Source organism: Drosophila suzukii, chromosome 2L, assembly GCF_043229965.1.
Source record: "Drosophila suzukii chromosome 2L, CBGP_Dsuzu_IsoJpt1.0, whole genome shotgun sequence".
Lineage (NCBI taxonomy): Eukaryota > Metazoa > Arthropoda > Insecta > Diptera > Drosophilidae > Drosophila > Drosophila suzukii.
In genome coordinates, this window is record NC_092080.1 from 1,230,436 (window position 1) to 1,254,562 (window position 24,127).

General features: G+C 43.8%; 2 protein-coding genes across 12 annotated transcripts in view; one reads left to right on the forward strand and one right to left on the reverse strand.

The window, feature by feature from the left end:
- The window catches only part of tutl (immunoglobulin superfamily member turtle), a 42,051-nt gene extending 35,925 nt beyond the window's left edge, over window positions 1-6,126 (reverse strand). For 10 of the 11 annotated variants that reach the window (XR_011605935.1, XR_011605936.1, XR_005013751.3 and 7 more), the window contains exons 1-2: window positions 6,023-6,126; window positions 4,299-4,593 (exon numbers count right to left, since the gene is read on the reverse strand). The gene's annotated coding sequence lies outside the window, so the exon portion shown is untranslated. Of the gene's footprint in view, window positions 1-4,298; window positions 4,594-4,926; window positions 5,079-6,022 lie in introns of those variants that run through there. The other variant, XM_017081657.4, reaches the window with a different exon arrangement.
- A 3,803-nt stretch (window positions 6,127-9,929) lies between these two features.
- Art2 (Arginine methyltransferase 2) lies at window positions 9,930-12,068 on the forward strand. The gene is made up of 3 exons (XM_017074991.4): window positions 9,930-10,710; window positions 10,769-10,998; window positions 11,431-12,068. The coding sequence occupies exons 1-3, from the start codon at window positions 10,498-10,500 to the stop codon at window positions 12,065-12,067; spliced, it is 1,080 nt and encodes a 359-aa protein (XP_016930480.2). The 5' UTR covers window positions 9,930-10,497; the 3' UTR covers window position 12,068.
- Window positions 12,069-24,127: the final 12,059 nt, after the last annotated feature.

The window sequence follows — 24,127 nt, forward strand, 5'->3', positions numbered from 1 at the left end:
AGATGTTTGTTTAGTACAGAGAGCGAAATCGGGGGACCCAAGGTCCAAATAAACGGTTATACAAGTTAATAATATTAAATATGGATAGGGGGAACCGATATTTATAGAACATTATTAGATACTGAAACTCTAGAAATTAAAAAATTCTAATATTTACATATATTATTTTTTAAAACAGAGTAAAATACATATTTTCTATCTAATGCTTTGGTAATTAAAAATAAAATAAATATTGTCAATTTAAAATCTTCATGTTTCCCAGGGAAAAGGAATATAATTACTTTGAAACACAAGATAAAAGAGGTTCTAAAATTTAAAACGCATTTAATTTAATTTATTTGGTTTTAATCAAAAGAACATGGAGGTACTCGAACGCAAATCGTATATCAAGCAGCACTCCCGAATACTTTAAATATAAAATGAGAAATTAGAGACGCTTCGTCCTTGGATATTTGCCTCTCTGGCTTTGGTAACACAAACCCTGGGTATTTGAATAAAATATTCAATTTCTTTGCACCGTGCAGGCCCTTATTTTTTAAAACTCAAACATTTTTCAGCCAGCTCAGGGCAACAAGAGCTCGGGACCTTGTCGGGATATTGATTTTCCGGGCTAAGCTGCGTCTTATGGCGAAGGACCCAGCGTTTTGACGAGTCCATTGAACTATTTGCCGCTGTGGCCTGAATGTCCTTATTAAAAGCAGGGCCTCCTGCTGCCGCCTGTCGATATCTGAAAACTAATAAAAAGGGTTCGTGCAGCGGCAACACTTTGGCAACTTTTTCGTTCGCCGGCCAAATTGATACTCGAGTATTGGTCAAAAGGAGCGGAGGGAAACAAGATTTCTGATTGCGCTTTAATGGGGCCTAATGGCCGGCGACAAGTGTGGCAAATTACTTTAATGGTCGCTACGAAATAATGAACACCCATTCCTGGTCCTGGGAAAAATATTTAGGGCTACAGTCCACAGCCTGTGGGTTTCTTCGAATCGGTTAACCACTTTATGACCGCCCAATTTCGCTACATTTTATTCAAATGCAGAACTTTAAGTTGCAGTATGGAAATATTTTAATTTCTCCGGCTTTGCACTTAAACTTTCAGCTTCTTTCCGCCTGGCAATTCCATTCCACAACCCCCGTTTTCTGGGCCAGAAGTTTGGCCCTAAGAAAACAAAAAGCAGCCCGCATAGTTATTAAAAGAGAAGTAACAACGAGACAAAAAAGGGGGAATGCAAGTTGTCTCTGCCAGAGTTTTTCTTCTTTTTATCTGGGAAGAGGGCTTCCCATATAGCAACCAGTACTTATTTTTTATCGCAGGCGAAAAAATGCAAACAATTTTCAACTTCAACTGCAAACTTGCTGCCTCTCAGCCATCTCGACTCCGGAATTTTTAGCCAGCAAGTTGAAAATGCATTCGTGCACGGAGCTGAGACCTTAAAGCGATTCGATCCGACTCGATTCGAGTCAGGTCGTGCTGACTTTTTGGAATATTCGGATATTTCATGCATTTAAATGGAAACGCAAATTCGCATTGTTTTTTCATCCCTTTCAATTTGAATTATTTTTTGCAGAGCCATCCAATTGCAGGAGAAATGCCACGACTCGAGTTGCACTGCCCAACCCGAAGAGCTGTAAAAATAAATCAACAACTGGGTCAATTTTAACGCTTCACTGCCAATGGAGTGTAAAAACCCAACAAAAACAGAAAAACAAGAGCCAAGAACAAAGCGTCACCAGGATGTGGGTGAGTGGTGCCGAGAGGTGCGATGAGTTTGAGTTCGAGTGGTGCACCTTCTGGCGAAGCCCTGCATGTGGTGCCACCACCTTTCCAAACCGAATCATACCATTCCCGCCCAACTCCACCTGAGCGTGATGTGTGGGAATGTTTGAGAGTTGGTTTCCCTGCACCGAAAAAAAGTAACTGTATTCTGCGAAATATCAACATCAATTTGATATTATCATATCCAAAGGCCTTCCAACAACCGTACCGTTAAAAAATGTTAAATTGATAATGAAAAAGGCAATTGTTTCATATGCATATAAAACTTTGCCCATTGTCCAATGATGTTGGTAATGCCTGATTGGTAGTATATATATCTCAAAATGCTATATTATATCTACACACCCACTTTTCTCTCTGTGATACTACCTGTCCTCTGCTGTTGCCATTGCCCCGTCGATCGTCGACTGCAAATTGCATGCTGTGTTTCCATCTGACGTCAATACAGGAACAAACGGCTGCTGCAGGAAATTCTGTGTATCTATCGCGGCAAAAGAAAAACAAGTTCGAGTCGGGCTCTCTTATACGACCAGAAGACCTGAAGACCTGAAGTCCAATGATGTACATAACCCGTATGTACAACTCAACTCCAAGTGTAAGCCGATCTCGAGACCCCAAGTCCCCTTAAGTTCCCCCATCCCCCGACCATCATGCCGAACCCAAACTTCTACGCCTTCATCTCGGACTTGTGTTTTGGGCTCGAGTTTCGCTCGGTCCCATTATGTGCGCCAGTTTTTTGGGCGCCAACTCTGGAGTTGTCCGATCGAGAGAGTGTGGAGTGTGTATACCCAAACACAAGCCGCTGATAAAGTTCTCAGGCCTCGCAGTCTCAGCTTTTGGGGTCCACTCTAGTTCACATTGTTGGATAATCTGACTCGGACCCCGAAGCTCAGAAATTCCAGCGAAGAAACGAAAACACGAAAACTCTAAGCAGACTCACTGACTGACTGACCACAGCTTCCGTTCCCCGCATCGCTTTTGTTTTGAATTAGGTGCTTTATTTTCGTACCGAATCGGGGGGTACACTTTCTTATAGGAAGTATTTGGGGAACCAAAGAAAAACTGAAGTTTGTTATTGATGAAAATAAAATGATACGCCGAATGATTGATAGAATTGAAAGCCGTAGGTTAGAATAAAACACCCTTATATTTATAGCACATTAATCCCTTAAAAAAAGGTAGATTTGTAAAATTTTAATCGGTTTAAATCATTATTTAAATATTAACATACAAAAGTATTAGCATTGAGCAGCATTTACAGGCATTGTTTATAGAAAACGAACCATCAAATGCTTAGATCATAAAAAAAGTATCTCTTTTCGAAATGTAAATTTGGTTATGGCTAGTAATACATCATTTATCCAAACATTTGGCTTGGTTCGAGGTGTGGATGCAATCTATACCGACCCGCAGAGTATCAAGATCTTCGATCCCCGAAGCGGTGGCCCCAATTTCATGTTTATGTTTACACATATTGCGCGTCAGTTTTCGACTGCATTCGTGTAAGAGCATAGTTATCGTTATCGCTATCGTTAAGCGAGGTCGTAACTCGTTTGAATAGGTTACGAAGTGACCTTAGTCGGCAGTCACGCAAGCACCCACTTACAGCCGTTACATGTAAATATCTCCCATGTACTACCATAATGGTAAATCGATCCGGCGATGATTGCTGGCATTTCAGGGACTTGAAGACGGACAGAAGCCCAAATATATATTTTTTGGGGCTGGGTAATCCTTTCTCCAACAGAGTGGGCGCACAACAACTGCTTCATTTATCAATATTAACAGCTTAGGGAGGGGAAATTCGAATAGACGATTGCCAAGAGGCGAGTGATGTGAAGTGAAGCGCAAAAACGCAGTTGGCAAACCATGGATCCGTATCCGGATCCCTCTATGGGAATTGCAATTTCCTGGCCCCCGAACCACTAATAACCCTTTGTCTTTATCTTTCGCTCTGTATCTGTCTCTGTATCTGTATCTGTATCTGTCTTTGTCGTCATCGGTTACACATGTTTGCTGCTTCGTTATTTCAAACTGCAGATGGTCAATCTGCCCTGAAAGTCTGAGGAAGATACAAAGCCGCAAAACCAATCAAACCCCTGCCGAACTGCAGTCCCTCGCAAAAGCGATCCCTCCAATTCCCTCCTAGCATTGGCCGCTTGTTTTCTGTTTTCAGTTTTCTGGCCCAGTTCAGTTCAGTTCAGTCTGGTTGTTTGTTTTTCCAGCGAGAGTGTTTTTTCTGGCCTTTCAGTTATTTCGTAATTGAATTGGGCCGTAATGCTCGCACTCGCACTTATTTACACTTGCCAGTGTAAATGAAAATTTCATAAATTTTAATTAAATTCTAGCCTGCGGACTTTGGAGTATTTGATTGTTCGGTTCGATGTGTGTGCAAATTGTGTTAGGTTTTCCCTCGTCAGCTGCAGTTGAGTGCTGTACTTGTTTTAGTTTTCCCCGAGGAGCAATAGTAATTTTAGCCCGTTCCGTTTCGGAATATCGATGTTTGCCCAGATGGGTGACTCACCTCACTTGCGCAATCATTATACGACGTGCCCAGATCCGATTCTATAGTTCTGTTCCGGGGGAAATCCAAGTCCTGGAGGGAGTCCTCAAATCCCCGGGTGACCAGCGGAATTGATTGCTCAAGTCGTAAAATCCGGGAGTTGTTTGTTGTTTGCCTTTCTTTTTCGGCGTTTATTGGGCGCGTTTTACACTTTGTTTACAGGATAATCGCATACTTTATGACACTTTCGACTTCGAGTACACTGGGCGTATGCGTTTTGACGAAGGAATTTGAAACCGTTGACTTTACCGTGGGGCTGCACAAAGGATTTTTATGTTATTCCTATTTGATTGAGGGAAATGGATGGATGGATGGGGCGAAATCATAAGACATAAGGCGTAAAATGAATGGCGAACGTATAAAAACACACAGACGCGGCTTTTATGCCTTTATGCACAACAAATAAAATCAATACGGCGTAAAAATGGGAATATTGTATGGGTATTTCGCCTTTGATGTGGTAATTGTCGCGTCTGGTCAACAACAAAAGGAGGTCCTTTGGCATTCATGATTTCACTGGCACACACACACACTCCGAAGCACGTGACTCATGGATATGGATGTGGATCGAAAGGGGGTTGCTTCTCACATTATATAATTGTCACTTGACGAGGAGCGGCTTTATAAGCATCCTTCTACTGTTTTTCCCTTTTTTGGGGGCTAAAATCACAGGTCGAATCGGAAAACGGAAACTGAAGCTCACAGCTGTGCGTCGCCGCCACACCAATTGCCACCTATTTTTGAAAACTCCGACTGACGGGTCTGTCGAACAGCGAGCTGGAAAATCGCGGCGGCTGCACAGGCCGAAAAACAGAAACAGAGAGAACCAGTTTTCCAAGGCAGCAGGGAAAAACTGCTCAACTGCTCAGCGGGAAAATAAGGGGTTTAATTTTTGGCAATTTTCAGAAAGGTAAGGTTAAGCTGGCCTTTAAAAATAACTACTAAAAAACGAATGAGTCCTAATTTTACAAAGATGTTTAGCAATACATTATTTTCATGTAAAGAATACTATCGATGATCTTTTTTTAGTTAAATAACGTATGGCAACTAAACATTATGAACTATTAAAATATTATTTTTAAAAAATCTGAATTTTTTTTTTATTTCCTCAATTAAAGGACACCTTTTTCCCCCTCTATAAGCAAACAGCTGATGCGTAACCTTTATCTTCTTGGCTAAAATTCCCCAATAACGGGAACTGCTCACTTGCGCAACTGTCCTGGCCCAAAAAACCCCCTCCTTGAGAACTTCCAGGCAGTACAAGTTTATAGAACCACTCTTATAACTCTCTGCCTCTCTCTTTGCGATCCTTTGGGAAACTGGAATTTTTCTTGCAGCGCTGTTTTTCTTTGCCTTTTCTGTTTTTTTCCCATTTTCAAGTTTTGCACCCGCGCGGGTGTGGTCCTGTTTTTCCGATTCTGAAAAGTGCCGAAAACGCGAGCGAATTTCCACTTTTACACACTCACACACACGCATACACGCACAAAAGGGAGAGCGTTTTCCCACCCCTTTTTCCGGGTGGTGATTTAGATTTTTGACGTTCCGCTTGATTGCCGCCCGCCTTTCGCTTTGTTTTTCTTTTTTCACTCATGATTTTCCATCAATTTTCGTATCCATAATTTGTACAATTTTCCTAGCCACACACACACTCTCGGGAAAAGAGGCTAGAGCGAGACAGCACTTACGGCCACAAAACGCTGCGATAGAAATGGGATTTTGAATTGCTTTGGATTGGATTGGAAATCGGTTTTCATCCGCGTTCACGTACGCCGTGGTGGAACAACAATTGAGTACTGAATCTGCGTCAGGAGTGCTCTATTTGCCACTCGAAAAGAGACGGCATTTGCTTTGCAGCCGCGGCGGAGAAAGAGAGGACTGCTCTGGAGAGAAAGAGAGAGCATGTGCGCAGCATATTCTCTTATATTCTCTGATGCTGTCCAAGTCGGTCTCGGGTTTACACTCGTCTTCGGCTAGGGTTCGGGCTTGGGTTCGGGCCGAGGGAGTAGCACAGTGTAGTGCCAGCGAACCTGTCCTAACCCTTTGACATGGCTTTCCGCCGACCACAGAGAACCCGAGAACTCAGGGGAGTGCACAGGAAGAAATAGACCAAACAGTAGTTCTACTTACCCAGTCCTGGAACTATTTCTAGGAATTAGCGCTAAGAACACCTTTATTTATAACCATCATAAGCTCTACATCAGCAATATTCGGAACTACAAAAGATTTTTTTTTTTTATTTGCAGAGTTATCCTTACCATAACCAAACATTTTTAAGAACCATTAGAAAATCTGCCTCAAAAATCAAATGGTCAAGGAAATTTAGGGTTAGGATTAGGAGTCACTTATAACTAGGCTTACACTTTGTATATGGCTTAACGAAAGTATTAAATTTGATATAGTTAAACAACCTATATCAACTTATGACCAACTCTATTTTTCTCCGTGTGGGAAGCCCTGTTCTTCTCGACTTCATTGAATAATTATCTCGAGTTTACCTGTTCTCGGCTGTCGGCGGGCCCTTCGATGTGACTGTGACCCAAAAACCAGTTTCTCCGCAAAACTCCCAACCCGTTTGGCGCTCAGAAAACGAGGAAAGCGCCTGCGCAGCCCGCTCAAAGGCCGAAAAAGTGAAGCCATGTGGAAATGTGTTAAGTGCCAAACACCCAAAACATTTCTGTTTGAGTGGCCATAGAACCGTAACTTCTGCCATGGGACAGATAATTGGATAATTTGAGCGAACCCCCCGCTTAAATGGCTTTTTAATTATGCCCAAGAATGCGGTACATCATCTCTGGTGATCTATGGTCGCTACCTGCACTCGGGATCTGTGCATCATGATGGTCCATTTGCATCGTCACTTTTGGCCAGTCATAAAGTTCCCACGGCTCGAAGGCGAGCCTGACCTACGTTGTAATGCTTTAATTAGCCAACATCTGCTGTTTGTGGCCGAGAAAACCCAGTTTCCCCAAAAAATTTCCCTTGCAGACGGAGAGGCCAACTTCGCTACTGGAAGGTGGAAGTCAAAGCGCCTGCGCCAAAATCTGCAAATAAGAGAGTCCTAGAGAGAGACGCCCTCAATATGCTGTATTACCACCCAGTCCAAAACCAACCACCTTACCACCCGCCCAACGACTTTGCCAAAATGTTTCGTTTTCGCTGAATTTCACTTGGTTCACAGGCGAGAATCCTTCGAAGGACCTCCTCCCGGTGCACTGGCACATTTACCTTATATATAGTATGTTGACTTAGGCACCCCTGATTTATGCATTATATTAGCGTTGATTTTTAGCTGCAATAAATCCGCAAATGCTCGGGGGCTACATGCCATAACATAAGTCCCTGCATGCCATCCCGTAATCATAATTCACTCGGCCCGTTAATAGGTGGATACGTATGGGATAATAGCGCCGGTCGCCCGCCCTCTTAAATGCAGTCCAAGTCACTAATTTCTGGCTTCAGACAGGTGAATGCCTCCCAGAGTGTTTTATTCGTCTGCAAGTCGACGCTTCACGGCTGTCAAGTGCGATTCCCTGAATGGCTGAGGGCCTCAGCCTTAGACTGCCATATGTTGCCCCGCAGTCGATTCTACCTGGAATCGAGCAGCTGTCACAACTCATTCGACTAATTGCCAATTTCATAATCACCCCGAATCCCGATTTGTTTGAGCTCAGCCAGGAAGTGTCGAGATTATCGTGTTTGAGTGGGACAACTCAGGGGCAGTTGGCAACTATTAATGACCGCACGTAGTGGGAGTCCGGTTCTGGTCCTCCAGAGAGTTACGGTGAATATGCTGGGAGTGGCCAAGAAAGGTGTGGTCTTAAGCAATGAAAAAGGACTGGATAAATAAAAAAGTAAATGGTTATTAAGCCGTACCCAATAATTATCATAAGAGGTATCTACTTATGATACTTTATTCCAAATTCACCTTGAACTATCTCACGTTTTCTTAAAATCGGATGATATCCTAAATGTTAAAAAATGGAGAATTATGTTATATAATATCTTGAATTGAACAATATATGAAGTAACAATATATGAAGTAGCAAGTGTTATCATATGGAATCCCCATTTTCTCTGGTTCTTTATTCCGATTTACATAAAATCTTAAAAAGAATGTTCACAATAATTATTATGAGAAGTAAAATAAGTAGTATTCCATATTTACAGCGTACTATCTTACCTTTTAATAAAATCGTATGATATTTTTAATGTTATGCCTTGGCATCCCCATTTTCTTGTGGTTCCTTCCACCCCCTGCATAAGCAAGGACATAGAGGGCCTTGAAATATTGCCCCTGATCCCAGTAGCAGCTCCCCAGTGGCTGGGCTCCCCTTGAATCTCATAATTTGCCCGGCTCGTGTCGCTGCAAGGTGTTCATGTGGCCATAAAAACAATAAAATATTTAACACAAATTTTAACTTAATGCTCGAGTCGTAAAAATGTATGAGTGTAAAAATGCTTACCTATGGGCTTGCCGGGGGCGGAAGGAGTGGTGGGGGTGGGTCCGTCCCAATGCCGCCTCATTAAACCAGAAATTACACAAAGGATAACGCGCAGCTTGACGGCGATGCCCGCAAAGTGTTTGTGTTTGTATTTGTCTCCTGTGTGTGTGTGTGTGTGCTTGATCCGCCCACTCACTGCCACCCACCACCCACCACCCCATCACCCTTTTGGCTCTCGGCGGCATACAAATAAAAAATTATCGCCCGAGTCCAGGACGAGAAAGTCCTGCGTTGCCATTATATTTTATTTTTACAATTTTTCGTCACTTTTGATGCCGACCAGAGGCTGGCTTTTATTTCTCTGCTTGCCAGCTTCCATATTCCTCACCCGATTTAGGTCCTTGCACGGAAAAAAATATACCACAGGTAGGGATAAATCTCACAGGTAAAAAAACAAGATATATTTTTAATAGGTGTACAATGTCAAAAACATATGTAAGCCATGGGCAACCAAAAAACAAGTGGTTTTAGCAACTAATTGGGATCACTTGAGGCGAAAACATTTCTTAGGGTAAACATATAATACGTAAAAAATATTTAAAAACTTATTTGGGTCTGGAAACTTATCTATTTTCCGAACTGAACTCTATAGAATATTCCCTTTTACATATCACTTGAAATACAATTTTCTTTCCCAGCACTCCAAAGTTCCACTGGGTTCCCTTCCTATACATCGTATCACACCATATTATATACATTTTTCTGACTGTGCACCCTTCCCCGGACCATCCTGCCTCATCATTGTCTTTTGACGCTGCGAGCGTTTATCGTTCGTCGGGGGAGTGGGTGTGTATAGTATCTTCGGCTTCCTGTTCGAGCTCGGGATGCTTCCTGCTTACTTCTACTTCTCTTATGTGTGTATTTTTTACCGACGCTGATTTTTATTCCTCTGCAGGATGTGATATTTCATTCAGGGCCGCTAACAGAGCAGCTAAATGCCGGTCCCCTGTCCGCAGTCCCCCGTCCCCTGTCCGCAGTCCCCTGGATATGAACCAGATAATAATTTCTCATCTTTATGATGTTTTCACGCTCTGCTGTGCCCTGCTTAAGTCAAGAATCCAGCGATTGTTGCTGCTGAAGGCGAAAAAAATAAGACACAAAAATACAGGGGGAATGGCAGGGCATCTTTCACTTTTCACTTTCTCGCTGCCATTCCCGTTCCCACAATCGAATTGGGAATGTCCGGAAGCAGTGTGGCCATAATTGCGAGCCCGACTAGACGAAGACATTGTTTTCTGGGGATTCGGAGATGGGATGGGTTGGATGGAATGACGACGTCTTCGGCGGAGTGAATGATATCCCTCGTCCGGCGGCTTCCTCCACCAAACTTGTTTGCTGCCCCAGCTCGTCATCGTGGTCCTTTGTCCCGCATCCGTGAAGCGGTGGTAGTAGGTCAGCGGAGCTGGCTGGGATGTAATAATGAAATTTATGTCTGCATAACGCTGATTTATGTACGCTAATGAGCTTTTTAATTAGTTAATGCACGTGCGGGGTGCGGCGGGCGGTAATTTAAGGAATTAATTATGAAAAACTAGCCAGGCCAAATAAGCCATTTTGCCTTTTCTCTCATAATCAAGTCAGATCTTAGACATCCATATACCTGTGGGATTTCCGTATTGAAATTTTGAGCATTTGCAAAGAATATCGTCTACAAAAACATGTTTAACAACTTGGAGCAGGAGGATTTGAAGTCCGATGCTGATCGCCATCTTGAGTTGGCCCTCAAGCGAATCGAGGAGCGCCGCCAGCAGGAGACAATGTATTTCAATATTTACAGCCGCATCGAGGTGCACGAGTGGCTGCTAAAGGATTCTGTGCGAGTGAAGGCATTTCGTGACGCTATCCTTTACAACGGGTCCTTCAAAAACAAGGTGGGTAGAGTGGTCATCGGTATAAAGAGCTCCTATAAGGTATCTTCCAAATCCAAAGACTGTCTTGGACGTGGGCTGCGGCATGGGCATCCTTTCGATTTTTGCCGCCAAGGCGGGGGCCAAAAAGGTCCTGGCTGTGGATGCGGCCAGCATCACGGACTATGCCCATCGTATAGTCCACGATAATGGATTCGGCAATGTTATAACTGTGATAAGGGGAAAAGTGGAGGACATTGAACTGCCCGCTGACATCGATAAGGTGGACATTATTGTATGCGATTGGATGGGGTGAGTTGAATATTCAACACTTGTATTATGAAAATCCAATCATAATAACCATCATATCAATATATATCATACTTATATTTTTATTTACTCCGATACCAACAATTTCAAGATTAAATAAAAATACACAAGGGATTTTATTTCACCATTAAATAATGTTAAGTGGATATTGAAATTTTGGTTTCTCTTGAACGTTTTCTTTTTTAAATTACCCTAATCCTAGAAAGCAAAATTTATTGATATACCCCAAAAAATGTTCGCGCTGAATCTGAGAAATTTGGAGTCAAAAAAACCCTTTTCATATTATATCATTTTTTACCGGTGTAATTTTTTTGTGCACCAAGCTCATGTCTAAATTGCCTTGGCTCCCTGAGTAATTTTCGCAGAGTTATTTCCACCACCGATAACCCTTAACCCAAAACCATTTCGCCACAGCTCCTGCCTGTTTTCCGAGAATATGCTGGACTCGCTGATTTTCGCGCGGGACAAGTGGCTGTCCGCCGGTGGGCACATCTTTCCGGACACGGCGCAGCTCTATGTGGCGGCCATCCAGGGGCAGGACCAGGATCTCGGCTTCTGGCACGACGTGCACGGCTTCGACCTGTCGGCCATCCGGCGCAGGTGCGAGTCCCTGGCGGTGGTGGAGCCCGTGACCGGCGGCCAAATGATGAGCCAGGTGTGCCTGGTCAAGTCGCTGGACCTCTACAAGGAGCAGCGCCAGTCCGCCGACTTTCGATCCTTCTACGAGCTGAAGGTCACTCGGGACGGCTGGGTGCACGCCCTGGTGGCCTACTTCGATGTGGGATTCAGCAAAACTCCGCAAGGGATCGCCTTCAGCACGTCGCCCTGTGCCCCGTGGACCCACTGGAACCAGACGGTCTTCTATCTGGAGACCCCGCTCCCCGTGAAGGCGGGGGAGCTAATCAAGGGCGTGTTCGGCATGAAAGCCAGCGAGGATAGTATCTTCGACCTGGAGGTCGACATCTATGTGGACTTCGAGGGCAGCCAGAAGTCGGTCACCAGCCAGCAAGCCTTCGTGTTCTCCAGCTCCCTGGCTGTGGATGGGGTCTAGGGAGCAGGAATACGCCATACAAAATATCATCCGATCACAATAAAATGAACGACCAGTAAAATAAAGCAAAAGCCAGCCACATTGCCTGTGTGCAGTATCTATATGATTTTATTGTATGAAGGCATACATAAAAACATCTCTATGCTAGCATTCAGTCGCAAACATGTGCAAAGGATTCAGATAAGGTCCTCGGCCTCAGCAACTTGGGCTCACCCTGAATCCAGAAAAATATCAAGTCAGCCTTTGAAATTATAATTACAATAATAGAAATAAAATGAAATATTACGGCACCTAAAAATATCTAGTCCACCTTAATAAAACAGTGCAGATTTGAATTCAATTAATAATGAGACTAAAAGTATCCAACAATATTTGTTGACCAACGGTAGGTCGTCGGACCCACGTTATTTTCCATTGCATACCTTTAGACACCTTACCATAATACCGTAACATCATAATTTAATCAAAAAAGGACCACTTGAGCATACAAAGTTGTAATTTAGTACGCAACATTCTAAAAGGGTATCCCAAAAGTTGGAAACACACCGACATCTAGCTTGTTTTCCATGCACACCTAGTGCACACAGTTTGGTAAATGGTGTAAATAAGTGCAGCGCCAGCATTTAATTATTTAAAACAATTTTCCGATGTGTGCAGCTTTGTGTGTGCGATGTGGGCGAATCTAGTGCACGTTGCTTTTAATTTATGCGCCATGTTTTTATTTTCATATATATGGTATGTATATTTTTTTTGTGCTGGCTACCGTTTTTCATTTTTTCACCGCTGCTTATTTATGCCGGTCAGTAGTTGGAGCCATAAACTAGCGCATTAAGCGAATGCATAATATTGTTTGCCATAACAGTTGACAAAATATTTCGGTTAAATATCGCAGGTCCTGTGGCGCGAAAAACGGGCTTTAAGTCCTGGCAAAGCGGGGCCGAAGCGAAGATTCACTCTGGATCACTCCGCGCGGACTTTTCAATCACATTATAAGCTGTTTGGCTTTTGCCTTTGCTTTGGCCCAGTTCCCCACATTTCTCTCGCAAATTGGCCCGCCGAGAAGGGCTCCTCCTGCGAACCTGCAAACCGTTGACGGTTATGCAAATGTTAGGTAAATGCGCATAATAATAATTTCAAATAAATTTAATGTTCTCCGCACACACACACTGGCAGGGCCAAAGTTTGCTTAGCACAAGGTATCCATCCGTGTCTGTGCGTCCTCGGCCTCGTCCTTGTGGGCGTAAGTGTGTGTGCCTGTGTGCGTGTGTGTTTGAAAATGGCGAACGAAACCGTTAGACATGCGGCGCCATCGCCAAAGCTTAACTGTGTGTGTGTGTGTGTGCGCGTGTGTGAGTGGGAGCCACTGTGCATGTGGGTTTGTTTGCATAATGTGCAACATTTTATGTTTTTATTACAGCCCAACGCCAGACAGTGACTGCTAGGCGTGTCTAATGGCTCTGTGGATACACTGAGAAAATATTAGACAGCTTTGTTTACACTGAGGTGTATACTGTTCGTGTATCGGCAGAGGGTCGGAAGAGAAAAGAAACATTTTTAACTGCCTTGGGAAAGCAACTCCTTGGACAACTCTTTGTACACCGAACTGTATACTGTTCGTATGGCGGCAGAAAGTCGGAAGCGGAAGAATCTTTTTAGCGGCTGTACAAAAGTAGGTAATGATTTTTAATAACGTTTTCTGAAAACTCCCTTTCTTCCAGTGCAGGAGCTTAGGCTTTTTGCCTCTTTACTTTTTGCTCTACCCCTTTTGGCTTTTGCCTTTCTACCTTTTACCTGGGCGCTGCAGAAATGATGTGCGGACTATTTGCGCCATAAATATAATAGTTCTAATTTCGTACTAATGCATAGTAATCCGAAAGCTCAGTCGACTCGGTTCGGGGTCACCAAAGGATGGGAGGGTGCTGGAGTGTTGATTTATCGCGGTGGCCAAGAAAAACAAGCCAACTGCAGGCTGGCAAACAAATCATTCGGGAAAGGATACAAAGGCGGAGGACAATGGTCCGTCAGGATGGCCAGGATCAGGATGCGAGCGCGGACTTGGAAGGCTGGATGGCTGGCTGGCGATGACAATTGGCAGCTCCAGCGGAGTGCAGACGCCGCTCCGATAAAATAATAAACGGGAGTGGGAAAACTGGAAAACTGGAGGACATGCAAAGCGGCTGCACGAAATTTACGACCGCTGGGCGGAAGTGGTAGAACCGGAAGCGGAAGCGGCAGTGCATTGACCACACATCCTACTCGCAGGACTCTCCCTCCATCTCTCTGTCTTTCCCTACGAACTGCCAAAAATTCCCAGCGACATTGAGCTTTTGCTGCCCTGATTTAGTGGCATATAATGAGCTGCATGCAGCATAAATCATGCAGCATTAACAGCTGCTTGGCCACATCAAATCCGAGTTAAGTTCTCCGCGCCGCCGCGGGCAGCGGAGTGGAAACCGGAAGTCGGTCCGTATCCGCATCCGCATCCGGAGCCGGCGGCGAAACAAAGCTCGAGCTTTGGGGGCCATAAAACAAATCGCTTTGGAATTGCAGTTTAAATATTTCTGCACAATTTTTCACTGGCCGTAGCTAGAAAGTAGCAGTCTCCCACACACACCAACTCAAATCCAAGCTCACATGTTGTGCAGCCCTTGCATTATTTAACTTTTGCCAGCAAAAGAGAGGAATGGATGATGCTGGAATAATTTGCAGTTTGCAAACCGAAAATTTATGACTTTGGCAGTTGATTTCTTAGCCGTTTGAGTGATTGCACTGGGAGTCCTTCGAAGTCCTTGGAGTCCTTGGTGCTCTGGTAACCACTGCTCCCATTCGTATCTTCTGTGTACTCTGCAATATCTTCGCTTTGTGCAAACGCATTCGGCAGGAAAATTGCTTCCTTTGGCTCTCAATGGATCTGGATCTGAATGTGTGACCCCTGACCTGGCCCAGCAGGTCCTTTTACGTATGCCAAATACTTCCGACCACTCTGCTGATGACTTCGATTTGCTTTGCACTTCTCGTGCCAATGTGTGCGAAATTAATTATACGAATTGCCATTTAAAGTAACTCGAGTGTTGAAAACTAATTAATTTGTTGGCTCGGCTACACAAAGTCTGCCAGGATTACAGTCGCCCTTGAAGTGGATACATCTGAAACTTCCACTTTAGCAACTCGCTTTTGGGGAAAGTAGGGTTGTGCGGCCTGGATAAATCATTCGCAGGAAATGCCTTAATAGATGACAAAGAAAACTTTCACTCCCCTTTGAAGTCGCCGCCGTGGAAAGGAGGCCCATCTTTACATGCTGCCACAAAAAATATATGCAGGCAGGCAGGCAGCCATGGCATTTAACGAGTTTCCCTTTGGTCCTGGCCCAGGACTCGTTGTGTGCTCCTGTTGTCGCTCGTAAATGCTCCGCAGAAGCCTTTGAATTGAACAATTTAAGGTCCTTTCTCGGCTCTGTGGCTGTGTGGCTGTGCGGCTGTATGGCTGTATGCCTGTTATGCGGTGGCCATTATAGCTGCCGCAGTGCCTTTCGAATGGGAAAGGTCCTTTGTTGTGTTATTTTTTAGCGCTCCGGGTTATGAAAACTAAAACATGCATACATACCATATAGAATATACTACATACTATACGGGGCAGCACTTTGCGGTAAACTACACACTTGGCACTTGACACCTGCAAAGGCAGCGTAGACAGTAGACACGACACGCATACGCCACGTTGTCCCCAAATTGCCCTAAAAGCGTAAAACAGCTAAAAACATCTAGTAGCGACAGCTCGCAGCGCCCAGGAAGTCTCAGATGCGTCTTCCCCCAGCTCCTGGTCCCCCTTTTGGACCCAGTTTTCCATTTTCCCGTGCCGTGGCCCATTGTTTATTAGCACTGCTGGCTTTTCCCTAACCAACCAGCCAGCCAAAGGCACAAAGCAAACAATTTCAGTGTGTTGTTTGTGGGCTGCTTCCATTGTGCCGCTGCTGTAAATACACGGAGAAAAATATAACCATATAGGATTTGATAAATATACAAATGTATCAAAATAGTAAAGGTGTGTAAAAGTATGCAGTGAAAATCAAAAAGTTGTCTAGCGGAATGGGTCTTAAAAAATATTGTTGCATACTCTTTGGCACTTTTAGAAGTGATTTCAATTCTTTAGTCAGTTTTTATAGTTATTTTAAATTAAAAGTTATTTTAAATTTAAATAGATTTTTTTCTATCAGTGTTCTTCTGCCGTGCTCCGAGCTCCATTCTGCATGCGGCTGTTGTCGCCTTTAGGTCACCGTGTCAGCTCCGCTGCAGCACCAGCAGAATAGAACAGAGCCAGAGCCTCGAGGCCCGGTCCTCTGGCCAAGCGGACGGCCTTAACCCGGCTATCCCACTCCCAGATCCACTCCCAGATCCCTGGCCTGACCTGACCTAACCTGACCCAGCAATCTGCAGCGCGATTCCTACTTGGGCATGGGCTCGCTCGTGTGCCTCAGATACTGTACTTTTTATTACGCCGCTGCTACTGCTGCGGATTTTGGTGCAACGAAAACGGGCAATTAAGGCAGTTGACAATTAATGTTGGGTGCCTTTTATTTTGCCTCTTTGCATGCGGCATTTTGTATTGAAGGGGTGTAAACCACTTTCCTCTGAAAATAAATAGTCAAAAAATAGATTCAAAATAAATATTTTGGTTTCTGAATGCCGTGTTCGGTTATTATTTATCATCTGTTAGAGAAAGTTAACATGAAGTAAGACAAATGCTTTTCAATGTGAAGAATATTTTAGTAACGACTTATTTGGCTTGCAACATAATATTAAGTAACCTAACTTACAAAAGTTAACTTGACATTGAGAAATCGGTCCTCTATAAAATACAAGCTTGACAGAAAATCCTTGGGAATTCAATTCAACTTATAAGTTCTCTAGTATTTCCTTTAATTGTCCAACTTCCTGACCTAATATACCTTCCTGTGAAAAGCAAAGCTCTGGAGTATGCCGGAAATGGCTTTCCACTTTTAATTGAAGTGAGAAACTCAGTTGGTCCTTGCTCCATACACCGTCTCCAATATGCAAACAATGTATTCATAACGAGCGTCCAAGCACAACAGGTCAACGCAAATAGTTAAGGTAAACACGCCAGGGGGACTCAAATATGTAGTTCAACAAAAAACTAAAATCAATATGCCAAGCTGGCGGCAATGGAGCAGCTCTAACTGTGGGGGGTAAAGCCCCATAGCCTCTATGTAAACCACCCACTGGCCATTTGTGGCATCTGGCCGTCCGATGTGCCTTTGTGGATTTTTTCCCCGATACTGCCGTTGGATACTTTCTTGCGGTGCGCCGTTAACTGATATGTCCATTGACATCCAGGATGACTGGGGCCCTTTGCCATTCACTTGACTCGGAAGGCCATAACTGAATCGCATCGTCAGTGGCTCCTCTTTTGCAGATTCTTCTACACTTAAAAAAATGTATATCCTTTGATTTTGGTAAACAAAAAGTCACAAATAATTATTGTGGGCTTATAAAAAGTTTGGAACTCCGATATATTGTTGCATACTTTTTGACAGCTTTTAAAAATTTCTTAATTTGTTTACATCATAAATAAAAACTCTAAAAATGACTATTTTTTTAAGAAATAAATAAAAAGTCCTTGAATTAAAATAAGTTCTACAGTACAATTATTTCTTAAAGACAGTGTTGTCTTCTTGAACAAGATTCATTTTTAGGAGTGTGGGCCACCTTAAGTCGGTCTACGTTATTGCCTTTGAGGAAAGCTGACAGTTCTTTAAGCCGCTTGACGGTGCGGTTTTTCAGGCAGTGCTACAATCGCATTAATGGCCGGGAAATCCATTGAGTTCATGGAATATTCCTGCGAACGTCTCTGGCAGTCACTTTGGTCCTTTGAATTGCAGACGAGCCGAGAACAGCGGTCGAAGTGTGCGAACTCACGGATCTAATCTTGATTTGGTGTGGCCAGTAGCCGGCCCCTTCTTTTGCATGACGTCCCTTCAGTTGTTTGACAATTTATGTTATTAGGACATATCAATACTGGGCTCCGTAGTCAAAGGATGTTTTTGCGGTTGCTGTGGTCCCCACTTCATAGAGCAGCGCACTCGTAATTTAATGAGTGGTTGAGTTTAATCCACTTACATGCTTTATTGTGGTCGTTTCAACATGACGAAATGGATGGATGGATGGATGGATGGATGGATTGTGGAATGGCTGGCTGTCTGGAATGCCCACCCCGACTGTCTGGATGCAATTGATTGCGTTGCGGTTCGCAAATCTAAAAACAAATGCCGTCACTACATTTGATCTTTTTGTGCAGGTTCATCGGTCGGGCATTAGAGCAGAATTATGCATTTGATTTGTGTAATTTTGTGGTAAATATATTTCTGCAACTATGCCAAACGCGGTCAATTTACGTAGCTGTTGGAGTTAATGAACTGTCGATGCTACGGCTAAATTGAAATTGCCATTTCCGATGGAAGGGAATGGGATCGAGGCCGCTGGCAGGCAATAAAGAGCAGTGAAAATTGGAAAATTCGAGGCCCCCGTATTTTGACAAAGACATAAAACCTGCGGCCAGAAAAGGGAGCATCTGGCGGAGGAGAACCACTTAAGAGCCACGCCGCCGAAGCCAAAAGCCGCAGGAAAATTAATTAAACTTTGCTTTGGCTGGCGGCGCCGCGAAGGAAATTACCCATAGGCTGCCACACCACCTACTTCACTTCTTACTCACTCCTTACTTACAGTAGTCGAGCAGCCGAAATGCATTTACCGCCTGGAACTCTGAAATGCAACACCCGCAAAGAGCAGATACACGGATACCAAAGTTCAGTATCAAGTTTACATTTTTACAAATTAGGTAAGACTGCCCAAAAAAGCAGTACATGAAATATTTGAGAATAGATCAATATTAGTACAACTAATATATTATTTGTAATATTATTTTCAAAGTAAAATTAAAAAAGAAACATGATAACAATCTTATTATTATGGTATTTTTTAATGGTACTTAATACCTGTCAATCAAATTAATCAAAAGTGGTGTTCAAATTTAAATTCTGATATTTCATCTACAGTATTATAAAACACAGTAAAATGTATATAAATATAAATAATATTTATCTCTCTGTAGACAGTCAGGAACGTTAATGAAGTTACGTGGCATCGTTGCGGCGGAGAGGAGAAGCAATATCTTGAGGAACGGGTCCTGGAGCGACAAGCACTTAGCAGAGGTTCGGCTGAAATACGAAACTATTTGGGCTCATCGAAGCTCATTTCTGGTTAGCCGTGGAAGGCGGCAGATAGCGCGAATATGTATATGCGGCAGCAAATTAAGCATTTCCAAGAGTGCGGTTCGGAGTGGCAAGGTATGCTATGGTACAAGATGCGGTACGCTCGGCACATCAATGTGTGCGTAACCCACATTTCGGGAGGAGGCGGAAAGGACTCTTTTTGTGGCTATAGCTGAAAAGTTTTGGAAAACTCTAGCTGCAAAAGTTTACGATGTGGGCTAGAGTTCACTTGGGAAAAAAGAGTAGTAAATATACTCATAGGCACACCTTGTATCCATTAAATTAAAGTTTTTGTTTTTAAGTTTCGGATTTTATACACTTAAACAAGTCGATTATTCCAAAGAACTTCCTGAATGGATTTCTTTATTGCAATTTCTCAAATTTCTCACTGGTGCACCTACGAATAATAAATTTATCTCTAGTACCTTCTAGTTTGAGTGCAAAGTATTTGTGTTCTCTGGATTTCTGCAGATAGTTCTGCGCGGCTGCTACAACCAGATATGCCCAAACATTGTGTCTGAGCCATTGTTGGGAGAGTTTCCTCAGCACATCAGTCACGTTTTAGAGGGAAATTTCGACTTTCGCGGAGCTGCCGAAGTTTAGCTATTAAAAAATCACGACTTACGGCTGCCAGACTTCCAGCTTTCATAATCCGCTTAAGTGTTGCAGGCCCGGCGGTGGTGAGGCTACGAGGTTGTGAGGTTCTCGCCTATGTTAATTGAGCAAACATCAAAGGATGCCCAAGTTTTGCTGGCGGCCCCCAAATTGAGATTCATGCCGACAGTGGTGCCGGGAATTTGCATAAGTTCGTTAGGCGTTTTCGAGGCCCCACAGCTGATTAGGAGGGTACCTGATTCTCGCAGAAACTTATGAATGTTTCAGTGCAATACAAAGTCTTGTTTTAAACCCCCTATGTGTGCATGTGAGGGGCATCCCCTTTGCCCGCATTTGCAAGTGTTTGCACTATCGAGCCAATAACTCATGTGTACGCTGCCGGCAAACCGAGGATTTTGCAAGGATCCAGACTCACAGACACAGACTCACTGGGAGAAAGCCGAACGTTGAAGTGACAGCGCCGCTTTCATGGCCCCAATATGGCAAAGTGCAAAAAAACTAACGCCCAGCAGTAAAGGAAATCGTTGGCATTAATCTCTCAATAAATCAATCGCCGGGGAATGGGGGCAAAGTGTCATTTGTGGGTGGTGGGTACCGGCATTTCTGAATAGTTGAGCATCGAGAGGGATCAGTAGTAATCGTTTTTTATACGTTATTCGGTTAATTGTACTGTATTCAAAACTTAAAGCTTGTTGCACTAGTAATACATAAAAAGAAAGTTGAAATTTTCGTTCCACAGTAAAGTCTATTTAAAAAGTGTCTTAAAGTATGCAACGTTATAATTGAGCCTTCGATTTCCCTCTTATTTTAATATTGCAGCCTACTTTTAAGTGCTATGCCAATATACTTACCCGAAATATGATACATTTTTGACTAGGGTACCCAGGCAGATCTGTTATTATAGGTTAACTAATAACGAATCATTGTACCTAAATGCTACAATAACTTATTATTAAAATTAAAGTCGGAATGGAAACAGCACAAGCAGAGCAGCCAGGACTTACAGAAAAGGTATTATTTTGAGCCCGAAGCACCTGAATTATTAACCGCAAAAAGGTTAATAAATACATACTTCATTGAAAATCCACGGGCAAGTATTTCCAGAGATGAAGCGCCTTTTTCCATGGCAACGATTTCTTGCGCGTTGCTCGTGCGGAGCGCCGAGAAGTATGCAATGCTTATTTTCATTTTTGATTATTCCGCCGCTGATTGCGCGAACGTCGCACTTGCCATTCGTCTTTGTCAGCAGCTGGGGAAAAAAGGATGTGGGGGAGGACCCTCCTCCTCCTCCTCCTGTCAGCAGTTGCTATCTGTGGGAAAAAGAAGAGCCAGAACGCCCCGGTGATGCCAACAAATTGCAAGGCGGGGCAGGTGGTGTCCTGGTCCTCGAAAACATATTGATCACAAAAGCTCGTGTCATAACGACAAGGGAATGCGGCCAGGTGCTGATTGCATTCGCATGCCAAAATCGAAGAGGAGCAGAGGCTCCGTTATGCTCCAGATACGCTCCAGATTCCAGCTGGTGACCCCGACCCGGGTTCATTTGTCACTGCAGCAGCAACGGCAGCAGTAGCAGCGGCGTCAGTTGCCCGGGAATCTTTAGATTCGGAATTACTTTCGCCCTGCGCCAGCGAGCCAACTTTCACAGCTCAACACTTTTTGCCAATGAAAGCCAAAAGGGGCAGGGAGAAAGCAGCAGCAGAATGTTTGCGGCCCAGATAAGCCAGCCAGCAAAAAATGGCAACTTTTAATTCAATTCCGGGCGCTGCTTTCTGGGCTTTCTGGGCATAGGCGAATAAAAATGCCTTTGTGCAAGTTTCCAATTGTGTTAGAGTGCGTTGGTGCTTGGTCTTCCTGCCCCACTTCCATTTCATTTCGTTTTTTTCGGTTGCCACAATTTGATACAAATAATTCTATTATGGAGTCCGAGCGTAAACCCACACGTATCTGCCAAGGAAGAGCCAAGACAGACACCAGAAGCGCAAAACTTAACGAAATTGAAATGGAAAATAAAAGGAAAATATCTCAGTTTCCTGCGAGAGAATAATTTGGCCTTCATAGGGCAGGTAAGAAAATACCCTTGCTGGGAAATATAACTCATATTTTGGAGGCCACAAAAAGTGGCAAAAGAAACGTGTACTTATCATAAAATAAATAATATTAAAATAAATATTTATGGTGGCTATTGGTTCTGTTCCAATTGAAATCAGGAAGTAAATGCATACTTCAAACTCTGATTTTCCATGATTTATGGAACCCCTGTTCTCCAGCAGGGTATCAACGAGAGGAAATCAAGCAATGAAATCAGCAAAGTTGCAGACAGTCAGCTGGGTTGGCCCCAGTGCAGAATGGCAACAAAGTAGCGCCAGCAACCAAACAATCAAACGAAATCATAAAGCAGGCGAGTGGGTGTACGAAAGATGAAGGACGAAGGACGAAGGTCCTTGCGAGGAACACCAAAACTGGACAAGTGTGGATGGCACAAGGATCAAAACGACGGACAATGGGAAACTGGGCAGCGTAGCCATGGAGTCGGGAAATCGCTGCGATTCTTTAAAGGACCTCCGCTGTTGTGCTGAATAATCAAAGAATCACTCCGGGCGTCCTTCGATTCCGCCCACGATTTACGATTGCCGCCGTAGTCCTAGTCCCTCGCACATTTATCAAAAACACTTTCACTTGGCGCAAATTCGCACATTTATCTTATGCAAGCCAGAAGAAACAGCGAACGAGAAGCAATTCTATTACAGCTGCTGGCATGGATTTCGAATTCCATGGCCCTGGCACACAAAGTGTCCACGGACACGGCAGCCGGACTCTTTTGGGCAGTTTGCCACTTGCACCCGTGGCACAGGATCCAAAGGACCACCACCCACTGAATATACTATTTCATTTGCATTTCGTATAAGTCACATGGCTACGTGACCCACATGCACAAGACTCCCGGCTCTCGGTTCGAGTTTTTGCCAATAACAGAGTACAAACGAGTTCAGACGAAGAAGGCTGCCCGGGATGGGTATGGGTATGGGGATGGAAAGTAGGGGAGTCTAGGAGTCTGGGAGTCTGGGAGCCTGGGGTCTTGGGCACGAGGGCTATTGTGCAAAGACAAGCACAAATTTGTATAAATTTTCAATAAATTACATCAAATCAAGCTGCAAGCACTTGAAAACTACCAGACACGTGTTACTGGAAGGGCCACATTTCGAGGGGCAGGCGACTCTGTGTGCGGAACGAGATTAGACTTACTTACCCGGCACCCTGCACCCTGAAAGAAAAAGTCTTGGGTGCGAAAAACATTTAAGATCCATCGAAGGAGTCCCAAGATATTTTTTTAAAAATTACTTAATAAATAAGATAACTTCTAAATTTTCTAAAGACTTATATTATTCTATTCCGTCATTGAAATTATATGCAAAGTATATGTCGTATGAGATCTATGATATTAAATTTAAAAAGTATAAAAAGGGTATTTAAAGGGGTACAATACATATTTTTATACATTACCATATAACGTAACACCATTAAGCTGTTTTAACTCGAAATCATTGAGTAACAGTTCAAAAGTCAGAAGGTTAGGACACAACACCCTGTACGATTTTTCGGTGTATTCACCACATCACATAACCCCACCCCAAAAGGTCACGCCCACCCACTCAGAAAGAAGTGGAGTGTATTAAAAATGTGCCAATGTGCACGGAGCGAAGCACTTTGGTTGCAAATTTGTTTGCCGGGCCTTCTTGGCAAGGGCAGAATTTGCGAGAACGTTATGCATATGAGCTGCCTGGATGGACTGGCAAAAAGGGTTGCTTTCGGCCATGTAAGAGGCGGGCGGAATAGCCGGCTTAGGCCTGTCCAACTCGATCGACAGATAGTGCACGTATCCATGTACCCACGTATCCTGGTCCTGGCATTGCCAATGCCATTGCTGTTGCTCCTTCGATTTGCAGTCGAGAACCCAGTCAATGTATCTCAATTGCCATGTGGCGGGGGCTCGGGATCTGGCTCTCATCTGGACTCGAAAGCCACGCCGTTTGACAAAGATTAATTCTAGTGTAGCACTCTCGAATGATGGCCTGCAGGAGGGGCTTCGTGGCGATACCCTCTCCACTTCCACTTCCACTTCCACATCCACTGAGCAGCTGACCCCTGACCCCTGACCC

Coding starts and splice junctions, on each gene's coding strand:
- Art2 (XM_017074991.4), top strand. CDS start 10,498: ATGTTTAACAACTTGGAGCAGGAGGATTTGAAGTCCGATGCTGATCGC. Junction 10,711..10,768: donor ACGGGTCCTTCAAAAACAAG/GTGGGTAGAGTG, acceptor CCAAATCCAAAG/ACTGTCTTGGACGTGGGCTG. Junction 10,999..11,430: donor ATTGTATGCGATTGGATGGG/GTGAGTTGAATA, acceptor ATTTCGCCACAG/CTCCTGCCTGTTTTCCGAGA.